This window comes from Lagopus leucura, unplaced genomic scaffold, assembly GCF_019238085.1.
Source record: "Lagopus leucura isolate 7727_CA_CO unplaced genomic scaffold, USGS_WTPT01 Super-Scaffold_702, whole genome shotgun sequence".
NCBI classification, from domain to species: Eukaryota; Metazoa; Chordata; class Aves; order Galliformes; family Phasianidae; genus Lagopus; species Lagopus leucura.
In genome coordinates, this window is record NW_024962254.1 from 8013089 (window position 1) to 8026882 (window position 13794).

At 39.2% G+C, this 13794-nt stretch overlaps 1 protein-coding gene across 1 annotated transcript in view; it reads left to right on the top strand.

The window, feature by feature from the left end:
- Nucleotides 1–433: 433 nt before the first annotated feature.
- DEUP1 (deuterosome assembly protein 1) overlaps nucleotides 434–13794 on the top strand; it is a 57709-nt gene continuing 44348 nt past the window's right edge. The window contains 4 exon segments of the mRNA XM_042862455.1: nucleotides 434–477; nucleotides 7103–7303; nucleotides 8322–8376; nucleotides 11229–11351. Of these exon segments, the coding sequence (XP_042718389.1) occupies nucleotides 434–477; nucleotides 7103–7303; nucleotides 8322–8376; nucleotides 11229–11351 (423 nt within the window).

Below are 13794 nucleotides of genomic sequence, written 5' to 3' on the forward strand. Positions count from 1 at the left end.
ATGAAGAGATGGAATTTGACCTCCGCACTATGACACTGGAGAAATGGCTGCTGACTGCACCCATGAAACTGGCAATTTTACATTCGTGTGTTTTGGAGCAGATCACTGATATCACTAGCAGAGAATGATCCAAACCAAATTCTTCCTCATGGAAATCCAGCGGTATCTTCAAGCCAGCAGCACCTCAACTATCTCACTGCTGCATCAAGTGTAACAGCTGCTGAGAGACCTGAGCTTACTCCTGAAGCTTTCATGTTGCCCATTGCAGTCTGTAATCATTTCTCTTCTGCTGTTGTTTGCATGGAAGAATCACAGAAATTGAAGGGAAAGCACTGAACTATCCCATATGTACTGCTTTGCTATGTACAAGCACACTTGAGAGAATCTGAATTATATGATTTCTGCCGTTCCAACAGGTTAACAAGGCTTTAATATGGAGCAGGGCTCAAAAGTATTTCAAGAACAGACTCTCACTAAGTAAGTAAAGACTGTCTGGAGGTTAAATGCATAATGCAATTGAATTGTGTGGGTTTATTAAGGATGTAAAACAAAATACTGATGATCTCAGAAGCAAACATTCTTTTATCCTTTTTGGGCAAGGTGTAAGGAGGCTACTGATACCTAAGACAACACAGTTCAGAGCTTTAATTTTCTACTTTTATTTATTTAAATCCTTAAAATCTGCATACCTAAACAAAAGAAAACAATGAAAACTGGGTTTTATTAAGATGTTAAGAATTTTCATTTTGAATGGTCTTCAAAAATTCTTGAAGTTGCTAGGCTACAGCAGTATAAACTTAAATATCACAGCACTTAAAACATTCAAAACTATTAGAAACAGGGTTGTTGGTTGTTCAAGCTGTAGTTTTATTTTTCACATACAATAACCAAAATTGTTCTGCCAAACATTAAGCACATTTCCCTTCCCAACACACTCACCTTTTTTCCACATCATCCAAATCGAGTTGCTTTAATCTGAAAAAAAATACAGCACAGCACAAACCATGGGTGAGATTTGATGTAGGGTCTCATATCATCCAGCCTGCTCAAGGAACAGAGCAAGGTAAAGAACACTTCTCCATATGTCATATCACATGGTTCTTCATATCGTTCTTATCAAGAAGCGGTCTAGCTAATGTGGCACATGTTGAGTGTAAAAGTACTTCTTAAAGTAATAGAAACACATACATTCACCCACACCTTCTTCTGGCTGAAGAAAGCTTTAATAAAAGCTGGTTGTACAGGATTTGGTTTTTTCTAAATTTGGAAATACACACATTTGACATGCAGATAAATAGTCATTAATGACAGCAGAATATGAATCATCTCTGTTTTCACTATTATGGAAATAGAGTAAAAGGACTAAGAGTTTGCCTACATCTCTTTAAAAATGCATTACTTTACAGTGTTTTGAGCCATTTCATAGTAAATGCAACAGAGTAGTTCCCACTTGCTTAAATACAAGTCATTGGTTCCGTGTGGGAGGAATGCATTTGTTGTACGCAGTCAGCAGTGTAGGAGTGCTGAATGCTTATGAGTAAAATCCCCATCCTTCTTCCCTTCATGGGAAAACTTTTTCCCTGTGTTTTCACCTGATCCTATATTAAACAAAACATGCCAGAGTTTTTCACCTTCCACCTCCAGTGATGAAATTAAAATTTGCATAATTCTCACACCATACGATTGGTCATATTCTGAGGGAGTGTAGTAACCACTGCTTTCAAAACACCAAAGGGATTAAAATAATAGGCACAGCAGCTCTTAGTCCTTCTGTGCTAGTAGGTGGGGATAACTGCTAAGCGCATCTTTATGCAGTGATGTGCATAATGCTACAGTGATGATACAGAGCAGCTCTGGAAGTAAGAACAGAAGCAGTAATCTACAGCTTCAGGTACAGCTTTCCTTTTTTAGTTGTGAATGTACCTAAAGGATCTAGGTAAGGAAGCAGACAAAGATGAAAAGGAGAAAATAGAGAGACTGAGAAGCTGCTTCAGATGGGAATTTTTCCTTCAACGTGTCCATTTTCTATACTGGCAGTTCTAGGTTCATGAAACTTGCAATAATTGCTGCAAGAAAAATTTCTAGCAACAGCTGCAGAACTTGTCTTGTGGAGTTGATCTCAAAAGAATAGGTGAAACAACCCGAGAGGAAAGGATGTCAGCCATGGTGGATCTGGAATGGTAATCAGGTGGTCCAGGCTAGAGATCACATTTGGAGTTGCACAGCAATGTTTAGATAATCTATATGATGCACAACAGAGAAAGTACCAATTTATGAAGGCTAAAATCAGATAGCAGAGTCCCTGCTCATTGTTCCCTGACATGTTGCCACCTGGCAATCATGGAGTGGTTTGAGTTGGAAAGGACCTTTAAAATCATGCAGTTCCAACCCCTGCTAAAGGCAGGGACACCTCCCTCTAGACCGGGTTGCTCACAGCCCCACGCAGCCTGGCCTTGAATGTCTCTGGGGAGGAAACATCCACAGCATTCTGTGGACAACTTGTTCCAGTGTCTCACCACCTCATAGTAAAGAACTTCCCCCTGACATCCAACCTAAATCTCCCCTCTTTCACCTTAAAACCATTTCTCCTTGTCCTTCCTGCTGTTATCTACTCTTTCAAAGAGTTGATTCCTCTCCTGTTTTAGGCTCCCTTGAGGTACTGGCAGGCTGCAATGAGGTCACCCAGCAGCCTGCTTTTCTTGAGGCTGAACAAGACCAGCTCCCTCATCCTGGCTTTGTAGGGGAGGTGCTCCAGCCCCCTGATCATCTTTGTGGCTCTCCTCCAGACCCTCTCCAACAGCTCTCTGTCTTTCTTGTACTGTATCATGCTGTTGCTTGCTACTTGCTTGCTTTTTTGTTTCGGTCATTCTATGAATGATATTAAATTTTATAAGATTACTAACATTAAAAAACATAAAGACTTTTAAAAGTATTTATAAAATCTTTCCTAGCTTAATATTGATAATGGCAAGGTTTCCAAGATTTGAATTTCTTTAGCAATTGTCACGATTATTATGTATGCACCTTTAAGCACCAAAAACCCTCAGTAAACATATTTCCATGTAAAGGAATTCTTCTTCTTAGTGCACTACACTCAGAAGTTGAGCATGCAAGATATGGAGTACAGAATGTGTGAGGCCAGGGCTTGACTCTGAGCAGAACTTACAGACAGAAGATTTTGGTGTGTCTGCACAGGTATCAGGAGGGCTGACAGTCAGGAAGCTGGTTGAACAGTGAGGAAGTGAAAGATTACCAGAAACATTTACAGCAGGGACATTTTTATCCACTGCCTTTGTTATTTCAAACAGATAGTTAACTTGAAAGAAATCCCAATGTTTCCTCTAGGTATTGACATCAACTGCAAAGAGTAAAATGTATGCTTATATTAGGGCCGGTTTTCCATAGCCATTTAGAGCAGAGGCACATGTGAGTACCCGAACTGCTCTTCAGTGGTGCACTGGCTGCAAACTCAGCAGCTGAAGGCTCACAGGCATTAGGGATGTGCTGGTTTAACCTGGCAGATGCCTAAACACAGCACAGTCATTCACTCAACTCCCCCAGAGAACAGGGGAAAAAAAAACGAAGTAAATTCATGGGTTGAGATAAAATTATTTGCTAAGATAGAGAAAAGGCAAAGGATAACAGGACAAATATATCCATATTTTTATGTGTGTATATAGCAAGTGATGCACAAGCAATTGCTCACCAGCCACCAACCAAAGCCCAGCTAGCACCCTCAGCAATGGCAGAGAGCATGATGAACTCCCACTCCTTTCAAAACTCCTTCCACATGATGTCATGTGGTATGGAATGTCCCTTTGCCCAGTTTAGGTCAGCTGTCCTGTTCCTGTCCCCTCCCAGCTTCTTGTACCCACCCCCAGCCATTTGTAGGAGAGGAGAAACTGGAACAGTCTTGGCACTTTACGACACTGCTTCGCAACAACTAGAAATGTTGTGTTATCAAACATTATTTTTCTCCTACAACCAAAACACAGCACCATAGCAGACACTGTGAAACAAACCAACTCTGTCCCAGCTGAAACAAAGACAGTATAACCTCTGAGTCCATGGTTCAGTTTGTGTTTGATTAGTTGGGTTCTGCTAAAAGAGCTCCTAATTGCTTGGCACGTTCTTAGTTGCAGTGTCCACTCCAAAAAAATCTGCCAGATTGCAAAGTACATGACACGAAATGGTATCCTGTGCTAATTTTGGATATTGAAATCCTCACCAACACCCCTTAGGACAGAGTGGTTACATGCCTGCTGCTCTGTGCTTTGTCATTAACCCTCTGCATGTTGCTGCTACATTATGCAGATGCTGCACTGGCTTTTTTTTTTGGTCTCTGTGACCAAATCTATGGCAATTATTTCATAACTTACTGACTGATGGGTACACTTGGAAGGAGGGGAAAGAGAGCTAGGAAATGGTAGAGAATTCATAAAGGAAGTGGCTACGCTCACTTTTTCAGACTGTCGCACCACAGATATTAATGAGTGCAAACCTGATAGGCAGTCACAGAGGCATTTGCCACACAACTGCGTGTACCATATCAAGAGATAAGGTACCAGTCAAGAGAGTTGGTAACTTTTAAGCGTGTGTGAATTAAATAGTCACCAGTTATTGTTCTTTTACTTATTTTTAGAAAGATTAGTTGAGATAATATTTTTAAGAGGAAAACTCAAAACAGTGACACCACGCTTAGATTTGTTTAAGAGAAGAGATGCTTATCAGACTGCTAAATATATTATAGTGAAAAGTAATAGATTACAATACATTTTTCATCATCTTAGATGATCAAATTTATGAAAGAATACAATTGCTCGTTTTATGAACCAAAAGAATAAAAGTAATAAGAGGCTTGAAAATCATCCAGCAGTATGAGGAAACTGAAATTAAATTTAGATTAAACTTCAATTTTATGAAGTTTACATGAACAAGAGTACAATGAATAGGCACTGTGACAGAAAAAAGTGAAGAGCAAACAGGTGTTTACTAACAGTACAAGCTATTGACTTAAGAGGGAGACAGATGACACTGCAGAAAAAAACACCACGATTTATTTGTACTTTCATGTAGATACAGCAGTAATTGAGTACACTAATCTCTAAATCATTGCAGAGGGAAAATGGAGACATTTTCGTAATGATTTTCATAATGGTGAGATAATAGCACTGAAAGGAGTAATTTGAGGATTTTAAATGAGGTTTTTTTCGTGGGCAAGGTAAGACAACAGTGGCTACTGATGACACATTTCAACACTTCCCGATATGTGCCAAAGATAAGATAAAGGTAGACCAAAAGAAAGTCATAAACTGTATAAGCAGGCAGTTTATAAATGTTATCTATTTAAAACAAACAAGCGTATAGAAAACTTTAATTAAAACCATAATAGGAAAAAGAAAGATACAAAAGGAAGTTAAAAAAGAAATTGTTAACTAATATGAGAAAGGGGCCTATAGATAACAGATGCCACTAATAAAATGTGTGTAAAGTAGAGATTTACCAAAAAGGAAATGAATGAGATGCTGCGCCTCGAAAGGTTAAAAACGCAATGCATTGCTCACTGGTTGAAAACAATCAGTGAAAGATTTTCCTTCACTTCAGTGAGATAAATGCCACTTCAGCTCAGTCTTTGCAGTGGTCCAAAAATAGCTCTAAATGTTAATGGAATGAAATTCCCCTTCTTTATTTAACGGAGAGGAATTAGCCAAGAGTGTACATTGTCTCCTCTTCCTTTTCACGAAACACCAGAATCTTATCTTAAATGGATACAAAGCAGTACGTTGGAAAAATAAAACTGTTAGAAATGTTTCAGTAAAAAGTTTTATTTAATTATATTGTCATTTTCTTTTTCCTAACTGGAATGTTCCATCGAAATTTGAATAGATCCACAAGTTCTAGAAAGATCCCGACTTATATAGAAGCTGCCATTCTAAAATGCCAGCTGTAAATTCACAGATGGAGAGAAACACAGTTCATAAAATGATTGAGTTTATTGGGCAATAAAGTCCCCAAAACACTTAGGGAAAAAATCTCATATACCCAGAAGAACTGTAGAACGTAGATGTAGAATAGGCATTTCTACAAATGGAAATTTTTAGAGTGCTGAAAAAATTGTGCAATTTCTTGCAAAGAAAGTATCCCTAACCAAATTTGTTATCATTCTTATTTCATTTTTTACTAATACTCATTATCAAATACAAAGTTTGAATTTATATGGAATAAAGAAATCTAAGTTCAGGTGCTTTTTATGTGTCTGCTAAATGGTATATAACATCTGATTTATTGCTCCCGTATAAGTACAAGAGGGTGACTAAGAGCATCTTTGACTGCTTTAAGTTGCTGATATCTCATATATTAGCCATATACCATCATTTTATTCCTTATGATACATCATATTCCTAAAGCAGCAATGCAAAAAATGTTCCATCACTGACAGTGAAGTTGTACTGCAGAGGACGTATTCAAAACTTAGCCTCTTAAGTTTGGAAAATTTCCAATGTTTATGGTCTCCCCAAAACAAGGTCATTTTCAAAACGCCCTCATCTCTGTGCTTCCTGGTGGTATTAAATATGGGTAGTGTTATAGAAGCCTCTTTATTTAAGTTCATTTTCCACAACAGGAAAATAGAGTGTAAATGTTGAACCAGCAGTCAAGCATAGTGACTAGCGTTCAAACTAGCTGTTTAGTAACTTCCTCCAGTAAACTCTTTTTCCACCATTGCTCAACACTTAGTAGGATGTCCTGTGCCCATAAGCAACTTGATATTCTCCTGCTCTTGTTCTTGGAGCTTCAGCCTGGATACTTTCTACTCAACTTATGCTCATACAACACTTTGTCTCCGAGGGAGCAAGAGGATATCAAGCACTATTTATGCTAGGCAAAAAGCCAGGAATATGCTGAATATTCGGATTTGGACTTCAGGCAAGCTTATGATTTAAGTTTTGAAAGTATTACTTTTCCATTTCTTTCCTTTCTGATGTTGAAAAATGGCTACTTCCATCAGAAGTAAAATGAAGTCTTAGCAATGTTACTACAAATTTGTTTTCTCCCTCGCCCTGTATTTAAAAAAAAATGGTTTTTTTCATTATTATTGTTACAGAGCCTCTTCATGTGAAGCTGCTCTTCAGGATGTAGTGCATCAAACTGTCATCATAGTAAACAGCAAGAAAGTAGAATGGGAAAGGAAGATGAAAGCTTTCAAAGCACGGATGGATATCCAGCATCAAGAATCAGCAAGTGCCCAAAGCAAACTGGATCAAAAAGGTCAAGAGGTATTTGAAAATATCAGATCTGTAAAAAAGTTTATATCCTGTGAAGAAGTGAGTAGTGTGATCACAATGCTCTGTTTGTAGGCTTATTTGATCTACCATGCAAAAATACCAAACTCTTTGGAGGTCACAAATTATCCTTACTATTTTGATTTAAAGTGGGCTTCTGTTCTGAAAAGTGATTGTAAAAATGTCATTCAAAGTCCCATATTTCTTTTATTTCCTTAAAGTTTAAATCAAATATTCTCAGATTAGCTTTGAAAAGATAATTTGATTTTTTTTCCTAGATGACAATACTTCTACTTTAATCAGAAATTTTAAATGGAAAAATGCAGTTCCAAAAGTTTGACAAAATTATGTCACTGTAATTCATATTTATACACCATTTTTATCATTTCACTTGCTGTACTGGCTTTGAATGTTAATTTCAAACTGAAGGCACCAGCGGATCTGACATCAGCTGCAGTTCAAGTCATGTGTGCTGAGTACTGTTTCAGAAGTATTGGTGAATCCTGGCACGACATTCAGCTCCATTGCAAGACATCTGAAGTTAGGTGTTAGGTGTTTACATGTGGGTGTCCTCATGTGTGCTAGGGGCCAGTGGGAGTCTTGAAATGCATCTCTCTCTCCCTAACAAACAACTGTAGGAACTTGGCCTTTGTCATTGCAGTCAAAGGAGCCAAGAGAATAATTCAGCTAGCCAGTCCTTAAAGCATCAATCTATTTGCCCATACACAGATGTTATCTGAAATATTTTAGCACATTGCAACTGGCTTTCAGCTGCCTCTCCAAAAAAACCTAGGTATCTTGTAGGCTCTTTGTTATATTTCCCATGTCTCTGTAAAAATCTCAGATAATTCAAGATGTAAACAATTCAAGCAAAATTCTTATGTTGGGACACAGCAGCTCATTTCTATAGTTGGGTCAGAAATGCTTCGTTAAGGGATCTTTCATGACAGACTCACATAGTTTTATCATTAATTCATCATATAATATGAAGTTTGATTGCTGCAATCTGGCTTTGTGGTGTGTTTCTAACTACTTTGTCAGCAACTGGAAAATGGCTCAGAATTACGAAACTCAGCTTTGTGCACTTAAATCTCAAGTAAGAAAAATATCACTTTTGTTAATTTCTGATTGCATTATAAAAAACTCATACATGTCTTATGGTATAGACACACCTTTATGGATTTTGAACCCCTACTGCAAGAAAGACATTGAGGCCCTGGAGCGGGTTCAAAGAAGGGCGACAAAGCTGATGAGGGGTCTGGAGCACAGGGCTGATGAGGAGAGGCTGAAGGAGCTGGGAATGTTCAGCCTGGAGAAGAGGAGGCTCAGGGGAGACCTCATTGCTCTCTATAACTTCCTGAAGGGAGGCTGTAGTGAGCTGGGGGTCGGCCTCTTCTCTCCTGTCATTAGTGATAGGACCAGAGGGAATGGCTTCAAGCTGCACCAGGGGAGATTTAGGCTGGATGTTAGGAAATACTGCTTCTCTGAAAGAGTGGTCAGGCAGTGGAATGGGCTGCCCAGGGAGGTGGTGGAGTCACCGAGCCTGGAGGTGTTCAAGGAACGTTTGGATTCTGTGTTGAGGGACATGGTGTAGTGAGAACTATTGGTGATGGGTGGATGGTTGGACTGGATCATCTTGTAGGTCTCTTCCAACCTTGGTGTTTCTGTGTGTGATTCTGTGTGAATTGTGTAATACAAAAGAAGCTGACTGTGGCTTCTAACCTGTCTCCATTGTCCTGTACTGAGATGTACAAACTCTTTGGATGCATTTTGATGTGAAAACAAGTGTTTAATTTTCTGACTATGAACTACTAACCTATAACCTCAGTGAATGAATAAAACACATAATTAGATTCATGCTAATATGATTTGGATGCACATTAAGAATTTTGAGATTTAAACTGCTCTTGCCACTACTTTGCTATAGACTTTTTTCTGTTATTAGTTTGATTGGTTTACAAGGGTTATTAAAGAAGTCTGTTAACTTTCCACAAGGGAACACAGCAGTAAAACCAGAGTAGCCTGGCTTTGTGGAGTTGTTTTGGCTTTGTATTTGTTGCTCTGTGTCCGTGCTTTTGTTCACCATTAGTTTTTCATTTCAGTTATGAATTCAGATCCTTAACAAATTCCAAACTATTCTGTTTTTAACAAGTTCATGTCCACATCTCTACATTGTTTTTACTGCTATTCTGTTTCCTGCATTGAATTATCCTACCAGAGAGTAAGTCTAAATAAAACTTTCCAGTCATCACACTTACCACAGAATTCTTAAATTGTCTAAATTGGGAATCATTATTTTCACTTAAAGGTGATAACACTTATCACCTACAGTCCATCAAGCCACTAAATATAGAATTTATTTCTAAGATGTCTTGTTTGGATTTTGTGTTGAAGGACATGGTGTAGTGAGAACTACTGGTGGTAGGTGGATGGTTGGACTGGGTGATCTTGTAGGTCTTTTCCAACCTTGGTGATTCTGTGATTCTGTGATCCCTTCTCTCCCTTCTTTTGGTTCTTATCTTCACTTGAACATTATACCTCCTTTAACAATGTATATTCTTAAGAGCTGCCATTTAATTTTGCGCAAATAGCATGTTAATATTGACATCATTGTATCTTTCTGTGCAGATGTTGTCTTAAAATCCCTTGCAATTTTTGTTCCTTCCTAATCTTGACAGAAATAGAAAGGGTTGTTTTTTCTAGCTCTCCCTAACAGCATTTAGACTATTCAGAACAAATTTCTCTATGATAACAATTCTTCTGTAGTCCTCGGTGCTTTTTACCCTTGATACTAATATGAGCAGCTGTTTAACGAGCAACCTTCCCACAGAAGGTTTATATTCCAGTTGACTGCAATAAAGTATTATTTTGTGTTAGAGAAATAGTTCCTGATAGCTAATCTGAAACTCTTAAACCACACTTTTGCACTCATTCAGATGTATAGCATTTTGTTATACTTCAATAGCAAAAACTTCAGGGATTCATCTTAATTATTTTCTGGTTTTCTTTTTCTTTTTTTTAATTTAATTTTGTTTTGTTTTTCCTATAGTGATAGTTACTCTCATTTTGAAAATGACAGAAAACCTTTGGCACAAGAAGGAGAATCCATTCTTGTTCTAAGCACTTCAGCAATTAAGTGCCTTTAGAATTTAATGTCCAAGTCTGAGCTGCGTCGTGCTCCCTTTAGGAATGCAAGGAATCCTTTAGGATGGAAGGAATTAAACACTCCTGGAATACGATTCCTCTCAGTGTATGCTGAGATGAGAGAGGTGAAATGTATAAGCATTTCAGGGCAGCTCTTTCTAACTCTGAATAGCGGAGCCCTCCTCAGGCTGATGTAGAGTAGCAAACTGTTCAGTGACCACACTTCTGAAGAATCTTGTACTTCTGCTGATACCTTCCTGACTTTGCCTTTGACACCTAAGCCATGCTTTCACAGCAAGATCAATAGGCAGAACAGTATTTGGGGTCTAATTCTCAAAGATGCTCTTTGGAACTCCACGATTCCAGAAGAAAGGAATCACCCCATGCATAACCTTTCATCAAATTCCATTATAGAAAGGAAATGTGCAAGCCTAAAATATTTTAGTGATAATCCTTCATTTTGGTTGATGAAGCACCCTTTTAAATTGTTAACACAAGATGGCAGTAAACAAGTGTAAAAATTTCACCGTAAGCACAGAGGCAATGACACTATGGGTAATGGTGCCATAGAAATCTTCAGCATAATTAAGTAGTTGTTAAATGAACCTACTTGAAATGTTAGTTTACATTTGAGGGAGACCTTAGTTCATCTCCAAGAAATTCATTTTGTTAAATGCTTCTTCATTGTATTGATTAAATATTAGAATGTTGAACTTGCACTAGGCAACTCTAGTTTAATGAGAACTTTGGTCACACAGTCATCCTTGACAGATTCTGTCTGTTCCCCTCTGCTTTTATTTTTAGTTTTTGAAGCTGACACGTAGTTATAACAAGCTATTAAAACAAAAAAATCGTCAAAGTAGAGAAATAAGTAAAGAAAGCCTAGAGACATCAGTTCTTCTGAACAACTTAAAGAAGAAACTGGAGGTAAGAATATTTTGTTACCACCCTCTATTTTCAGTATGCCTCTAGAATTAATTTCTTGGTTACAGCTGTAAACTCCAAGTATCTGATTCTTCTACAAAAGACACGTAAGAAAAGGTGCATAGTGTTCAAGTTTTGTTCTTTTGCTGAAGTTTTATTAGTGTTGTTGATAGTTTTATGAGTTAACATACATCATTTGCTTCATAAACATGTTGATAAATAAATTTTACTTCCTGTAAGCGTACTGGAGAGTATCATATGTTTAGGCATGAGAGTTTTTGCATGTGCAGGATTTTGTCACATGATATCTACCATTAACATAAGTCTGACAGACTTCAGGACAACTTCTATTGTGTAGGGCTAGATAGAATAAGGATTTAAGACTGAAAAACTGTTTGTTATAGACGCATCCTGTCAGCACTTACACGTCTGAGGCCATCCACAGCTTTGACTTCAGTGCCTAGTCTCCCTAGGTCACACATCAGCAAGGATAAGGCACTTAAAAATACAGTCTGCAGAACCCAACATTTTGAGTGGGGAACCAGGTAATCTGTGATGTTGAGGATAGGATTCAGTCATATTCTCTATTCAACCAGACACAGAAAGTATTTTAGCTGACTTATTCTTGGGTACAGTAAGATGCTGATCTCTAATCAGAATTCTCAGCCTTGACTTCTCAAGAGTTTGAAGTTCCATTATTATCTGCTGAGTAGTGAAATATTTACTGAGCCAATGGAAGACTTACCCAGCACAGAAAATTGGCACCTACAGAGTGAGATTCTACATGGCAGCTTCTCCTCGAATACTCTTACGGTACATGCACTGGCACAGAAACATAGGACTGAGCAATGTAATCTCTAGCTCTATTAATTTTTCCTTCTGCTTTCTTACTTAGCCAGTACATTTTCTTTGCAAAATGAAAAAACTTCCAGAAGAGAAATTCTAGAAACTGTTGAAAAACAGCGTGTAGTTGATTATGTAGAAAATTAACATGAGGAGATCCTGGTTCAAATTCTGTTTGGAGAGAAGATTATTAAACAGAGTGTTTCCTGTACTTGGAGAACAGTCTATCCTCTAGTCTGATGTAGCATAGAAGGATCAGAAAAAAAAAATATTTTCTCCAGCCATCCTTTACAGAGATCATGAAAAAATTAATGTGTGCTTCAAGCATTCCCTGACCTGGTTCTGTAGGGCAAGTAAGCAAAAGAATACCAGTAGAAACTAAGTGTGAGCTAGTTGCATAGCTTTTCAGCATGGTGAGGACTTAGATGCTCGTGATTTAGATTTATATATATTTATCATGGTAGACAATTTAAACACTTGGAGAACTCCACAAATGAAATCTTAAGAGCTCACAGAATCACAGAATCACAGAATTGTAGGGGTTGGAAGGGACCTCCAGAGATCATCGAGTCCAACCCCCCTGCCAAAGCAGGTTCCCTACACCAGGTAGCGCAGGTAGGCATCCAGGCAGGTCTTGAACATCTCCAGAGAAGGAGACTCCACCACCTCCCTGGGCAGCCTGTTCCAGTGCTCTGTCACCCTCACTGTAAAGAAGTTCTTTTGCACATTTGTGCAGAACTTCCTATGCTGCAGTTTCCAGCCGTTTCCCCTTGTCCTGTCTCCACTCACCACTGAAAAGAGTCCGGCCTCGCCATTCTGCCCCCCACACCTTAGATATTTATAGACCTGGATCAGGTCCCCTCTCAGTCTCCTTTTCTCAAGGCTGAACAGACCCAGTTCACTCAGCCTTTCTTCATAGGGGAGATGCTCCAGGCCTTCACCATCTTCGTGGCCCTCCGCTGGACTCTTTCCAAGAGATCCCTGTCTTTTTTGTACTGGGGAGCCCAGAACTGGACGCAGTACTCCAGATGAGGTCTTACCAGGGCAGAGTAGAGGGGGAGGTGGAGGATCACCTCCTTTGACCTGCTGGCCACGCTCTTTTTAATGCACCCCAGTAAGCCATTGGCCTTTTTGGCCACAAGGGCACCCTGCTGGCTCATGGCCAACCTGTCATCCACCAGGACACCCAGGTCCCTTTCCGCAGAGCTCCCCTCCAGCAGGTCATCCCCCAACCTGTACTGGTGCATGGAATTATTCCTCCCCAGATGCAAGACTCTACACTTGCTTTTGTTAAACCTCATCCTGTTTTTTTCTGCCCAGCTCTCCAGCCTATCCAGGTCTTGCTGAATGGCAACACAGCCTTCAGGCGTGTCAGCCAATCCTCCCAACTTCGTATCATCAGCAAACTTGCTGAGGGTGGCCATTATCCCCTCATCAAGGTCATTGATGAAGATGTTGAACAAGACCGGACCCAGCACAGACCCCTGAGGAACACTGCTGGTTACAGGCCTCCAACCGGACTCTGCACCACCAACAACGACCCTCTGTGCTCTGCCAGTCAGCCAGTTCTCAACCCACCTCACTGTCCACTCATCTATCCCAC